Genomic DNA, 14,772 nt, shown 5'->3' with positions numbered 1-14,772 from the left:
TGGTCCCCCGTGCCTACCAGGAGCCATTTCTGAGCATGAAGCCAGGAGTAACCCCTGAGCACTGCCGGGCGTGACCCAAAAACCACAAAAGAGAGAGAGAGAGAGAGAGAGAGAGAGAGAGAGAGAGAGAGAGAGAGAGAGAGAACAAAGTGACTTGGGGGAAGTGGGTAAGACAGAAGAAAGAGAAAGAGAAGGAAAGGAGGGAGGGAGGAACTGGAGGAAGAAGAGTAGTAGAAAGAAAGGAAGGAGGGGCCAGTGAGATAGCATGGAAGTAAGGCGTTTGCCTTTCATGCAGGAGGTCATCGGTTCGAATCCCGGCGCCCCATATGGTCCCCCATGCTTGCCAGGAATAATCCCTGAGCACTGTTGGGTGTGACCCAAAAACCACACACACACACACACACACACACACACACACACACACACGGAGGGAGGGAGGGAGGGGGAGGGAGGGAGGGAGGGAGGGGGGAGGGAGGAAGGAAGAGAAGGAAGGAAGGAAGGAAGGAAGGAAGGAAGGACGGAAGGAAGGAAGGAAGGAAGGAGGAAGGAAGGAAGGAAGGAAGGTAAGGAAGGAAGGAAGGAGGGAGGGAGGGAAGGAGAGGAAGGGAAAGGGGGTGGGAGGGAAGTTTGCTGGTTGGGTAGATGGTTCTTTCAAGATTCTCCTTAATGGCCCTTAGAGTTTTAGCTGCTACTGGCAATTAAAGATACTGCTTTCTATCAGTGAAAACTTCAAACCATGACCTTCTGTACATGGAATCATGTAACTTGTGACTTCCACCTTGTGTACCAAATGTCCTTCTAAGACAAAATATTGCAGAGACCCTTTTCCTAGCACCATTTTAACCATTTATTTACAAAAACTAATGTGTTCATTTTGCTCTTGACCTGTGGGACTTATTTCTGTTTTTAAATCATCTGGAATTTGGGGTGGTTGGAGTGACAGCACAGCAGCAGGGTGATTGCCTTGCATGCACATGGACCGGGGACAAGACCGTAGTGTCAAATATTTAACGAGTGGGGCAGGATGGCGATGGATGGAGGCCTTTGTGCTTAGGCCCCAGCCACGTGGCTTCATCCCCCATGCCGCCGGCGAGTTCTAGGCCCAGGTGAAATCACTTACTCTCACGCAGGCTTTAGGCAAGACCTCCATCTTTATTTAGGCCCTAGCCACCACATGTGTGTGGCCTACTCATAACCTTTCAAGCTTACAGCATTCTAGGCTTGCCCTCGTTCTTATCCTCTTTCAGCCATCTCCTCAGAGAGCCCAGCAGGGCCCAAAAGGCAAAAGCCCTTAATCCCATGGGCTTCCGGGTTTATCTACCTATTCCAAGACCCCTCCCAGGAATGGGCCGGGTCTTGCAATTAAGGTCACACCTATTATCCGGTTCCCAAGACCCCTCCCAGAAATGGGTGGGTCTCAGGTCGCTACACGTAAATCCAGGTGGAATAAATCCAGGGTGGAGTAACAAGACCCAGATTCGATTTCTAGCATCCCATGTGGTCTCCCGAGCCTGCCAGGAGCAATTTCTGAGCTCAGAGCCAGGGGTAACCCCTGAGCACCACCAGGTGTGGCCCAAAATCCAACATAAATAAATAAACACCTGAAATTTCCTCAACTTTAAAAATCAGGACAAATTTAGGTTAGTGCATTAAAATACTGAGTAAGTGAAAAGATGATGGATATGTCAGTGTGTTGGGATAGCCAACAAGGAAAGTTATTTTGTGTATGTACAAAATGTAAGTGTATATAAATTATTAATATTCAAGTACAAGAAATTGTCAAATTCTTTTTGAATAATGTTGGATATGAAATTTTGTGCCATCCTAAATATTAATAAATATAAATTGATAAGCACTATGGACCATTTTTGCATATTGCTATTTGACATTATTTCCTCATATAATTTGAACACTTAATTGCAATTTTTCTGATGTTAAGTATGACTTTAAATTTAATACTTTATCTTTTTATATTTTAGAATATCATTATGGCTAGGTTGGATAAAAGACGCAAAGGAGTCTTTGGACCACCTATGGGAAAGAAGTGCATCATTTTTATAGATGACATGAATATGCCTGCATTAGAAAAATATGGAGCTCAACCTCCTATTGAACTGTTACGACAGTTTTTTGATTGTGGGAACTGGTAATTACTTCATTGAAATATTTTTGTTTGTTTGATTTTGGGGCCCCACCTTACAGTGTTCAGGGCTTTTTCCTTCTTTCTCGGGTATCACTCCTGGCAGAGTTCTGGGGACCATATTGAGATCTGGGAGTTGAACCCCAGTCAGCCATATGCAAGGCAAGTGCTATACCTTCTATACTTCTATACTTCTATAGCTCTCTGGCCCCTTCACTGAAATTTCTTTTTTTCTTTCTTTTTTGTTTTTGTTTTTGGGTCACAGCCTACAGCACTCGGGTTACTCCTGGCTCTACGCTCAGAAATCGCTCCTGGCAGACTCAGGGGATCATATGAGATGCCGGGATTGGAACCACCGTCCTTCTGCTTAATTACTCATCATTTTGTTCTATTCTTCTATTTTCGGCTCTCATAACATTAAATTGATACTCTTAGACTGGGGAGCTGACCCTAAGGACTAGAGTACATCTTGTGCCTGTGGGAACCTTAGGCTCATTAAGCACTGCATTGTCCACCAATATCTCCATGAGTATCTCAGAGTACATTGAGTATGGTTAGTGTGGTAGTTCAAATTTTATTTTACAGGCATTTTAAAACTTTTTTTTTAATTTTTATTGTGGTCAATGTTTTGGGGCGGGACCATATGGGATGCCGGAATTCGAACCACCGTCCTTTTGCATGCAAGGCAAATGCCTGACCTCCATGCTATCTCTTTGGCCCCCATTTTAAAAATTTATTTTATTTTATTTTATTTTATTTTATTTTTGGTTTTTGGGTCACACCAGCAGTGCTCAGGCATTACTCCTGGCTCTATGCTCAGAAGTCGCTCCTGGCAGGCTCCGGGGACCATATGGGATGCCAAGATTCGAAACATCGTCCTTCTGCATGCAAGACAAATGCCTTACCTCCATGCTCTCTCTCTGGCAAAACTTTCTATTTTGAGGGGTCACACCCAGTGGCTTTCTTCTGGCTCCATTCAACTCAGGAGTCACACCTGACAGTGCTCAGGGGTCTGTAACAACAAGGCCACAGGCAAAGTGAGAGCCTTACTTTCCTGTTTCTCTGGTTCATTGTATTACTTTTAATTCCATTCTTTCCTCTGAATATATATTAGATAACTGGAACAAACAATCCAATAATTAGAAATATATTTATTTTCAATCGTTTTCTTTTCAACTATTGTTTATTTTAGTATTGAAAATTATTTTATCCTTAAAAGTTATCACTCTGTGATATCACTCTGGCCTCATAGATGTAAGTCTTACATATCAATTATGACTATTATTCATTTTAAGGAAAACGATCAAATTTCAAAGATTTACAGTTCATTTCACCTTACAGACTCACTAACTATGATTTTGGGATTTTTCATGTGCTTTTAAGGTATGACCTGAAGGACACAAGTAAAATCACATTGGTTGACATTGAGATGATTGCTGCCATGGGTCCTCCAGGTGGTGGAAGAAATCCAGTCACACCGCGTTTTACTCGACATTTCAACATCTGTACTATTAATGCTTTCAGTGATGAAACCATGACCCGGATCTTCTCTTCAATTGTAGCATTCTACCTTAAGATGAATGAATTTTCTCCAGAGTACTTTATAACTGGAAATCAAATTGTTAGTGGGACTATGGAGGTAAATACATTATATGATATAAAATGTTTTAGTATTACAGTTTTTCTCATATGGTCTTTACAATTATTTTCCCATTCTACCACCTCTGCCATCTTCTTATGAACTTTAATGTCAGAAACTATGGTTGAGTGTTAGAAAACAAAATAAGGGGAGTCTAGCAGGAGGAGGTTTGGCAGGCCCACGCCATGCCGGAGGCCTGCTTGGCCAGGCCTAGGGGGGGTGCGGGATTTGGGTAACCCCAGCACCCCTCTGCCGCCTTGCTCCAGATCTCCAGGGCTTCCCCGGGCCACACCCCTGGGCAAGCCGGTGAGTTGGGTCCCTCGGTGGAGCTTGAAGGTACCCTAGGCCTTCCCCCACTATCCATGCGGCTCCTTAGGGAGGGTCTGGGTGGGGCTCTGAACTTCTGTTCTCCCAGCTTCTTGAAGGATCTCTCCTTCCTGGGAGCCGGGAGTCTAGCAGGAGGTGGTTTGGCTGGCACTGGTAATCTCTGTCTAGTCTACATTTTCAAAATCGCGCGGGGGCTATTGCCCCCGCGCGCACAAGAAACATTAATAGTACTCTCACAAGAAACATTAATAGTACTCACTATCATTGAATTATGTTTTTATGTATGCAGAATGTCCATTTTGTACTCTGCCCTTTTGCATACCCCTTCATAAGTTCATATTTCTCTTTAACTTCTTTAACTCCTATCATCATTACTCCTTTTTTACCCTTTCTAACTTAAGTACTGTTGAGTCCTAATTCACAGACCAAAGTGGTGCCCTAGAGTTAACACCCACACAACTATTTTAAAAGGCATAAAAAGGACACATATCTTTTCAACATTTTATGGGTGTTTTCTTTGACGGCTATAACTTTTGCTAAATACTTTCTTATACAGTGATGATCCCCCCCATGTTTTTTATCTTCTCTTTGTGAACTGCTCAATATGGAATTTGGTGTGAAAGAATCCCTCAGTTTAATACTTATGTTTGAACCAAGTCATGGGTCTTGTTGGAAATGTTCTTTTTTTTTTTTTTTTTTTTTTTTTTTTTTTTGTTTTTGGGCCACACCCGTTTGACGCTCAGGGGTTACTCCTGGCTATGTGCTCAGAAATCGCCCCTGGCTTGGGGGGACCATATGGGACGCCGGGGGTGGAAATGTTCTTATGCCCCCATATATCTGATAGCACCACGTGGCTTTATATCTTGTTTGCGTAGGCACACTGGCATGGGAAAATACTATACATACCCTGAACATTGACATAAAGACCTGGCACAGGCCTCAGAAGAATGGGCATTCTCCATTTACCCCTTGATCTACAGAAGACATTTACAAAACATCCAAGGTTGTATATAACATCACCCGGAGGCATTCCTGTACCAGGGACGACCCTACAGCTGCTCTGACATCGATCTACTCAAAAGAGACATCCCTTAACACTGAGAAGACAACAAGAACAATGACCTGTTTACTGGACAGGGCTTGCTGTATTGCCCCTTTATGGTGAGGTTTGTCTATAACATCACCTGGAAGCTATCCTCTACCACGGAAGACCCTACCACTGCTCAGACATCGTCCTGCTCAAAAGAGACTTCCCTTAACACTGAGAAGACTTAACAACAACAACCTGCTTACAGGACAGGGCTTCCTGCATTCCCCTTTCATGGTGAGGTGAAACGAGAAGGCACTCCACATCATGACTTCAATGTAGGACATGCAGATTCCAGAATCTTTAATACAGAAACATGAGACCAACAACAGAGACTGTGTGATAAGTGTGTTGGCGCTACGGACAATGTCTTGGAGCGAACGATAACTTTCCTGAGGCCTAGAGCTGGTCTTATGCCAGGAAACTTCAGGGGTAGGATCTCTTTGTATTTAGGCCAAGGCTATTCCTTTCCATGCCTCTCATATTTTGGTGGGCCTATGCAAACAACAATTGCCACTCTAACACCGTTTTTACTGTGCTCCTTTGACTCTAATCCTTAAAACACACCCACTTAAAATTTGAGGTTAACTTAAGCTAATATGCATGTACATGGAAATGTAAAAAATACTATGCCTCTAATGTTTAAGGAGTTACGTAAGTTTGATGGCTTTAGATTGCCTTGTGTGCTGTTAAGAAATATTATAATGTGCTACAGTCTGGGGACTTGAGGGAAAAAGTAATTGCACATGGATTCTGTTTTATTTATCTTAACTTTCTTTGGTGAAAATTCAAAGTTAAGATATCAGCAAGGGGACTTCTTCTGATAATTATGTTATGGGTGATTGTCCTTCCACTGTAACTTTACCTTATCCTCTTTCTTTGCATCTTTTGTTCTCATAATTCATAATAAAAAATTATAAAAAAAAATTCAACAAAAAAAAAAAGAAAACAAAATAAATCATTTACTCTGCTAGTACTACTCTACATAATTTTCAAACCAATTTAATCTGATAGAATAAACACAATATTTGTACAATTAATTGAATTTGAATGATTAATTAATATTCTGATAGAGGTCTGATTCTGTTTCCCAAAATTGTGCAATTGACCAAATTTTGCTGCATCATTTACTGATTCTAAGAATTTTAGTTTTGCTTTGTGTCTTTTATTATATTCAGGTATATAAAAAATCAATGGAAAATCTTTTGCCAACTCCCACAAAATCTCATTACACTTTCAATTTGCGGGACTTTGCACGAGTCATCCTGGGCTGCCTCCTCATCCAGAAGGATGCTGTCGAGAGCAAGCAGACCATGATCCGCCTCTTTGTGCACGAGGTCTTCCGCGTGTTTTATGATCGCCTTATTAATGACGAGGATAGGAACTGGCTGTTCAAATTAGTAAAGAATGTTGTGAAGGACCATTTTAAGGAATCGTTTGATGGTATCTTTTCACATTTGAGGAAAGAGAATGCACCAGTGAGTATCTTTAATTTTTTTTTTTATTTTTTTTTTTGGTTTTTGGGTCACACCCAGCGGTACTCAGGGATTACTCCTGGCTGTCTGCTCAGAAATAGCTCCTGGCAGGCACGGGGGACCATATGGGACACCGGGATTCGAACCAACCACCTTTGGTCCTGGATCGGCTGTTCGCAAGGCAAACGCCGCCGTGCTATCTCTCCGGGCCCGAGTATCTTTAACACATTGAGATAACTACAGTAAATACATTGGCATTGATTGCTAGTCAACATTAATTTTAAATACTTCTTAATCATATTCTTGAAATTATCCTCATAGATGTATATTTGAGATTTGTTTATAGATGTATTGTCTTATATACATATCACTTATGTGACACGTAAATTATTTTAAAGGTAAACATTCATATTATAGAAGTTAAAATACATAAATATGTTAAAGTGTTAAATATGATTTCTCTTAAAAACTGTAAAATAAGGGCCGGAGAGATAGCATGGAGATAGGGCATTTGCCTTGCATGCAGAAGAACAGTGGTTCAAATCCTGGCATCCTATGTGCTCCCCTGATACTGCCAGGAGCGATTTCTGAGCGTAGAGCTGGGAGTAACTCCTGAGCACTGCCGGGTGTAACCCAAAACAAACAAATAAACAAAAACTATAAAATAAAAGAGAGTTGCTCTGAATGTTATATCAGTAGCTAGAAAAATATTTTAATATTATTTTTAAAAGGCTTTTGTTTCCCAAGACTACAGTATGTTCCAGGTATTCATTTTACACACAGATTATGTTAAAATATTAGCAATTGTATATGTATTCAATAATGTGGACAGAACAAAATTTTATATAACATTTTCTTAAACTTATTTTGAAAAACATTTTAGTTTGATAATCTATTGATTTCTGTCTTATAGGTAACAGAAGAGGACTTAAGAAATCTCCTGTTTGGTGACTACATGAATCCTGACCTTGAAGGAGATGAAAGAGTTTATATTGAAATTCCAAATATTCACCAATTTAATATTGTTGTAGAACAATGCTTAGATGAGTACAATCAAACTCATAAAACAAGGATGAATCTTGTCATTTTTAGGTATTTACATTTTGTATTGACGCTTAAAATTACTATTTGTACATTTTAAAAAATATTTAAAGTGCACAAAGAAGTATAAAATAATATGAATGAACTTATATCCATCAATAAATTTAAGATATCAAATATTAATTATTTATTTATTATTTTAAATATTTAAATTTTTGTCCTATTATCCATCACTATATTTCTCCATCACAATCTACAAGAGTAAAATGAATTTCATTGTATTTCTCTATTTTTATTACACATTTGTGTCCCTAAACACAGTTGTACTTTGAATATTAAAACTCCATACAACTGGCATCCTATTGTACTTTTTCAGCAGTTTGCTTTTTTTCATATTTGTGAGAGTCATAAAAATTAATTTTTACTCCATTATATCCCATTTTATGGGCCTAGTATGCTTTAATTCAGGGGTGGCGAACAAGTTCGACACAAAGAGCCAAAATTTTAAACTGTGAGCGTCAGAGAGCCACAGCACACAGTGACCTGCCAAAACAGACAAACACACAAAAGCATCTAATTTTAACAATAATCTATATAATAAACACATATTGCATTTTGCCATTTTGAGTGAGGGTCAAAATCCTGCAGTGATGGTGAGGGTATGCTGCGTCCTCCACACTCAGAACTATGGGCCAGATGTGACCCAACATGTGACACACGGGTCCTCCTGCTGGCTGGCCTGTGCAGTTGTTTTCAAGGGATGGGAGACGGGATGACGCAGCCTGGGGCGGGACTCCGCGTTCAGAGATCTCTCCTCAGAGGTCCCTCCTCAGAAGCAGCAAAACCAAATCCAAACTTGGCAAAGAGACACAGTATACAAAATAACGATAAGAGGCAAAGAGCTGCATTCATTTTGACCGGGAGCCACATGCGGCTGGAGAGCCACATGTTCATCACCCCTGCTTTAATTCATGACATTCTATTTTAATAACAACTTAGTCATTAGTTTGAAATGGACTTTTTGTTTCTTTTGGGTCTATTCCCAGTGATGCTCACGGCTTAGTCTTGGTTCTGGGTTTTCTTGTATCTGGCACTATTTCTGGATGTGCTCAAGGAACCCTCTATGGTGCCAGGGATCTAACTGAGGTTGGCCACAAGCAAGGCAAGTACTTTATCCAATGTACCATTATTCCAGTCAGACAGGCTGGAAGGTGACTTCTTATTTTTGCAATAATACTTTGTACGTTTGTGTTTCTTTAGAATCATAATATGAGTTTCTATAGGGTGCGATAGTCTCAGAAGTAGAATTAATTGAGTCATAGTATGTAAGCATCTTTTATTTTACTAAGTTTCTTCATTCTATCTTCAAAATTAATATTTTAAAGAGTTTCCATTGTTTCTCAATCTTGGCAATACTTAGAATTGCCAAGTTTTATATATTGCCAGTTAAAGTCTCAAAGCTCGAGAGATAGTAGAGAGGTGAAGGTGCTTGCCCTGCATGTGACCCATCCTGGTTCAAAATATGACAGGCTCCACATCTGTTCTCCTGAGCACTGCCAGGAATTACCACTGACATGGAACCAGAAATATTCATGAGCATCCTGAGTATACTCAAACCATGTCTCCAATCACGCATAAAATTAATTTAAAAAATAAAGTATCGGGCCCGGAGAGATAGCACAGCGGTGTTTGCCTTGCAAGCAGCCGATCCAGGACCTAAGGTTGTTGGTTCGAATCCCGGTGTCCCATATGGTCCCCCGTGCCTGCCAGGAGCTATTTCTGAGCAGACAGCCAGGAGTAACCCCTGAGCACCGCCGGGTGTGGCCCAAAAACAAACAAAAAAAAAAAAAAAAAAAAAGTATCATTATGGCTCAATTTTACTTTTTCTAATTACTTATAGGAGTGTTTTTTCCTGTTTGTTTTTTGTTGTTGTTGTTGTTGGGTTATTTTTGGGGGTTTTTTGGGGGTCATACCCGGTGTTACTCAGAGGTTACTCCTGGCTCTGCACTAAGAAATCGCCCCTGGTTAGGGCCAGAGTGGTGGTGCAGTGGTAGGGCATTTGCCCTGTATGCAGCTGACCTAGGACAGACCACTGTTCAATCCCCTGATGTCTCATATTGTCCCCCAAACCAGGAGCAATTTCTTAGTGTATAGGGTTAGTGTCACCAGGTGTGCCCCTAAAAACAAACAAAAAAAATCTTTCCCGGCAGGCTCAGGGGACCATATGGGATGCCAGGAATTGAACCACTGTCTCCTGGGTTGACCACGTGCAAGGCAAACACCCTACTACTATCTCTATGGCCCTGTTTGTTTGTTTGTTTTGTAGACAACAGACTGTGTCAAATAAAATCATACTAAAAATGTTGAAAGATAAGTTAATAATAACAATAATATACTTTCAGAATGACTGTCTAAACGTTCATATTATTTATATTTTTTTTTTGAATTTTTACTTTAATTGATTGTCCTCTACCTGGTCCTACACTTAGGAATCACTTCTGGCAGGTTCAGGGGACCATATGTGGTACCAAAGAATCCTGTTTGGCCATGTAAGGCAAGCACTCAACCTATATCCTATCTCCAACCCGTAGTATAATATAACATGACACTAGCAATTAACCTCAGTCTAAACCTCAAAACAAAGTTGTTCTCACATCTTCCTCTTTCTGTTAAATCTCTCCTTTGATATGTAAAAGCCCACATGGGTTACTCTGTCCTGCCCCACCCTCGTGGATTTTGTTCTGGGATAATAAAAGTCAGTTTTGGCTTGGCATGCTCGGAGAGGACACCATAAGGGAGAAGCCACTGAGCCCATGACTCTCCTGGCTAGCTTGGTTTATTAATCCTTCACACCTACCCTACCTGCTTCTTCAGACCCATCCACCTGGGGGTAGAGATACGGTGCCCTGGTGATCTCACAAGCTATGTGAGTTTTATTTTACAGTATAGTAATATTGATTTTCTGGCAGGTATGTATTGGAACATTTATCACGAATCTGTCGCATTCTAAAGCAGTCTGGTGGAAATGCTTTGCTCGTTGGACTTGGAGGAAGTGGTCGTCAATCTTTAACATGTCTGGCGACATCCATGGCAAAAATGCAGATTTTCCAACCAGAAATTTCAAAGAGCTACAGTATGAATGAATGGAGAGAAGATATGAAGGTAAAATTATGAAGAAGCCTTGCATCGCCAAATATTTTCAGTGTATTCTTTTACTTGTGAAGTGAGCCTGTCCATATAGCTGTGTGTGGAAATCCTGATGTTGATGATTATAAATCTTTCTGTAGAGTTGATAAAACCAAAGCAAAAAAGAAAAGAAAAAACAAACTATCTTAAGCAAAAGAATTATTAGTTTACCAATATTGGCTTACCCTATTGCCTGATAGGTACAGAAGTAAGTAGGTTTTTAACAGGGCTGAATTTAAAGGCTCCAATTAGTTCCTCAGTAGTTATTCTATTTCCTGGCTCTTTTTTCCTCCATTTCACCCTTTCTTCCAGCAGACTAATTCCATGATATAGCACAGTTGACCTCTAGTAATTATAATTATAGCTTTAAAATCTCTGCCTTAAAAGGACAGAAATTTGGGGGCCAGAGAGATAGCATGGAGGTAGGGCATTTGCCTCGCATGCAGAAGGACAGTGGTTGGAATTCCGGCATCCCATATGGTCCCCTGAGCCTGTCAGGAGCGATTTCTGAGCATAGAGACAGGAGTAACCCCTGAGCACTGCCAGATGTGACCCAAAAACCAAAATAAATGAATAAATAAATAAATGGACAGAAATTCTTCTGTTGTCAAGTTCATTTTTCTCCTCGAAGTTAGACTATAATTAGGCCTTCCTTAGCCTTCATCTAGATTAATAACTGTCTGAGGACTTGACAAAAATCTAACCTTTTCAGAGAATGGAATAAATGGAGGTCCTGAGTGACAGCCTTGCCTGAAGTAGGGAGAGGTAACACTCTTTGGATGTTATCGAATGACATTGTAAGACTAGGAAAGCATATACAAGTTTCCAACAATATTACTTCTGAGTACATTTTTTCCAGGCTCTCCTCAGGAATGTGGGCATGAAAGGCCAAAAGACGGTATTCATAATCACGGACACTCAAATTAAAGAGGAGGCTTTCCTTGAAGATATTGATAGTGTGCTCAATACTGGCGAAATACCTAACATTTTTGCAGCAGATGAAAAACAAGAAGTGATGGAGGTAACACATTTTAGTACTGCTGCTTTTAGTGCAGAAATATTCTTACGTTCAAACCTCTTCTGTACTCTTCGAGATAAATATAGCTTGTGCAGAGAATTTTGCTAATTGAAAACATATTATTGTAATCATCTTTTAATGTTAAATTATTTCTACTTCAGCTATGACATTTTATAATTTCTTGTTTATAATGAAGTTAATTGTTTCAAATAATTGAACATATTGAGCTGCTCTGTCAGTGATCAGAGATATTAAATCACTTTAGAGTAACAGTGGTAGGAGAAAACATCCTTTCAAAACATATTTAATTAACTTTTATGATTTAGTGTACATCACACGCTTGTAGCTTAGGGTGGGAAAGGAAAAAGAAAAAAATAGATCTCAAATTCTCTGCCTTTTTTTTTCTGTCAATATCAAGAATATGGCCCTGGCTGCCGAGTGGTGATTCTGCCAATCATGGAATATTTCTATCACTTCTAACTCCTTTTATGGGCAGTGCTCACGGATTACTCTGGAGCTCAGGGATCACTCCTGGAAGTACTGAGGATGGTGGCATTATATCTGGGACCAAACAAGGATTGGTTACTCTATTAACCATGAAATAGACATCTTTGAGGAGTGGAATTTCCTATGCTTTGCTAGGCTTTTCTGTTTACTTTTGCTTTTTCCCTGCACTTAGCACTGCGGTTCCCATAGATGTTCATATTACTCGTTTGGGGCAGTTAGTATATCAACACTAATCCCACCAGCAGTGTGACCTTTTCCTAGTTCTCACCCACTAAACAAACCTGCCTCCTGAACAGGCACAACGTAATTTACTTTGTATTGCTTGCTATAACAAAATGGTAAGTTGGAATTATTAAAAAAAAAATGGCCCAGCGAAAGAAAATTTGTGAAATTGTTGTATCTTGTAGAGGTATGATTAAAATCATTGTCTCAGAATTTACTGAACTGTTCATTGCTAGTTGAGCCTTCTGTGCTCTTGTTTTCACTTATTGAGCTTAATGGGCTTTCTTATCTCATTTGCTCTGCTGCTACTGAGCTGTCAATATTGTGGAATTTGGAGGTTTGAGTGACCACATATGCAGCTGCATGCTCCAGGAACTCCAGAATCTATAGAACTGGACTGATTCTTGGCCTTCCCTTCCCTCCCTGGAGGCCTCAAATTTTCAGCCCAATGATCAGTGTAGCTATGAGTTTCATTGGTTTGGTGTCTCTTCTGAGATTCATCACAAAGTTGTGAGGCTGAGCCATTTATATTGCAGTGGCTGTGGGGTGTGGTTGCTTGCTATTTGTGTGTGTGTGTGTGTGTGTGTGACTTTGCAGAAAACATTTGGTTTTTGCTTTATTACTAAATTATGACATCACCTAATAGATTTTAAGAACATCTTCCTGAGCTGGGATGTAGTGGTAGTGCACTTGTTTTGTATAGGTGGGGCCCTGAATCTGATCCCCATAATATCAAATAATATCAAAAGAAAAAAGAATTTTTCCTGCACATTCAGCCAAGTCCTAGAACACTCTATCAATTTCTCCACAAAGAAATAGCCATGGTCAGATCTTAGGAATACTGAAATGAAGCACTGTTTCTGCTTAATTTATACTGATTTTCCATAGCATCCTATGTATTCCACTTTGAATGCCCTATCTTAAACTTAACATATTTCTTCTATGATACGCACTGATAGAATTAATTTTGATATCTATAAAATATTAGAACAGATAGATGCTCTATAATGTTTAAGACAGTACCTTCCTAATACTTAATCAGTTGTGTAGATTTCTTCTTTTGGGGCTGGAGAGAGCATGGAGGTAGGGTGTTTGCCTTGCATGCAAAGGACAGTGGTTTGAATCCCGGCATCCCATAGGGTCCCCTGAGCCTGCCAGGGGCGATTTCTGAGCATAGAGCCAGGAGGAACCCCTGAGCACTGCCGGGTGTGACCAAAAAAAGCCAAAAACAAACAAACTAAAAAAAGATTTCTTCTTTTATTAGTTATTTTTAATGGAATCACCACAGGAGACACAGTTACAGAGTTGTTCATGATTATCAGTTATACAGTATTCATGTTCCAATCCCATTCCTTCTCCAATGCATGTTTCCCTACACCAATGTAACAATGGCCCCAATTTCTCACTTGTCTCCCCCAACTACCTCTATGAAAGAATATTTTCTTCTCTCTTCCTTTTTTTGTTTTAGGTACTATGGCTTAAATATTGTTAACGAAGGGATAACATGCATATAACTTCACCTCCTTTCAGCAACTAGATTTCTTCTCTTAAAAGCAATGTTGACTTATAGTCTTAGGCATATTTTAGTGAAATTTTAATGACATCCTCATAAGTTAAATTATTGGCAGTTACTTTTTTAACTTATAGAACTATGGAGCTAAATGAATTCTTCAAAGTGCAAACTATTAAAATAATTCACTTGATAAACAAAAAAAAATTTTTTTTTTCTTTTGGAGCTTACCTCACAATGCTTTGGGCCTACTCCTGAATCTGTGCTCAAGTGTTACTCATGGTGGTTCAGGGGACCATGTGGGGTACCGGGAAACAATTCCTGATAGACCATATGCAAGACTAAAGCCCTATCTTTTGCACTATCGCTTTGGCCCCAAAGTTTTATATGTTTGCAGGGAGAGTAATGAGATTGATATTCTAATACTTACTAATCGATTTTTATTTATGAAGTTTTTATTTTGCCTAGGGTGTTCGTCCTGTTGCTCAAGCTGGAAACAAGCATGAAGAACTTAGTCCCCTGGCTCTATTTGCTTTCTTTGTGAATCGCTGCAAAGATAATCTTCATATTGTTGTGGCATTTAGCCCTATTGGTGATGCCTTTCGAAATCGATTGAGACA

The 14,772-nt window shown here is 39.8% G+C and overlaps 1 protein-coding gene across 1 annotated transcript in view; it reads left to right on the top strand.

The window, feature by feature from the left end:
* DNAH12 (dynein axonemal heavy chain 12) overlaps positions 1-14,772 on the top strand; it is a 227,137-nt gene that overhangs the window by 134,453 nt on the left and 77,912 nt on the right. Inside the window, 7 exon segments of the mRNA XM_049776149.1 lie at positions 1,980-2,146; positions 3,524-3,779; positions 6,372-6,671; positions 7,582-7,760; positions 10,679-10,871; positions 11,755-11,916; positions 14,621-14,772. The exon segment at positions 14,621-14,772 is cut by the window's right edge and continues 43 nt beyond it. Coding sequence (XP_049632106.1) covers positions 1,980-2,146; positions 3,524-3,779; positions 6,372-6,671; positions 7,582-7,760; positions 10,679-10,871; positions 11,755-11,916; positions 14,621-14,772 — 1,409 coding nt within the window.

This window comes from Suncus etruscus, chromosome 7 (assembly GCF_024139225.1).
Source record: "Suncus etruscus isolate mSunEtr1 chromosome 7, mSunEtr1.pri.cur, whole genome shotgun sequence".
In the NCBI taxonomy this organism is placed as follows: domain Eukaryota; kingdom Metazoa; phylum Chordata; class Mammalia; order Eulipotyphla; family Soricidae; genus Suncus; species Suncus etruscus.
The sequence above is the reverse complement of the archived record's forward strand: the minus strand, read 5'-3'. Positions and strand labels throughout refer to the sequence as shown.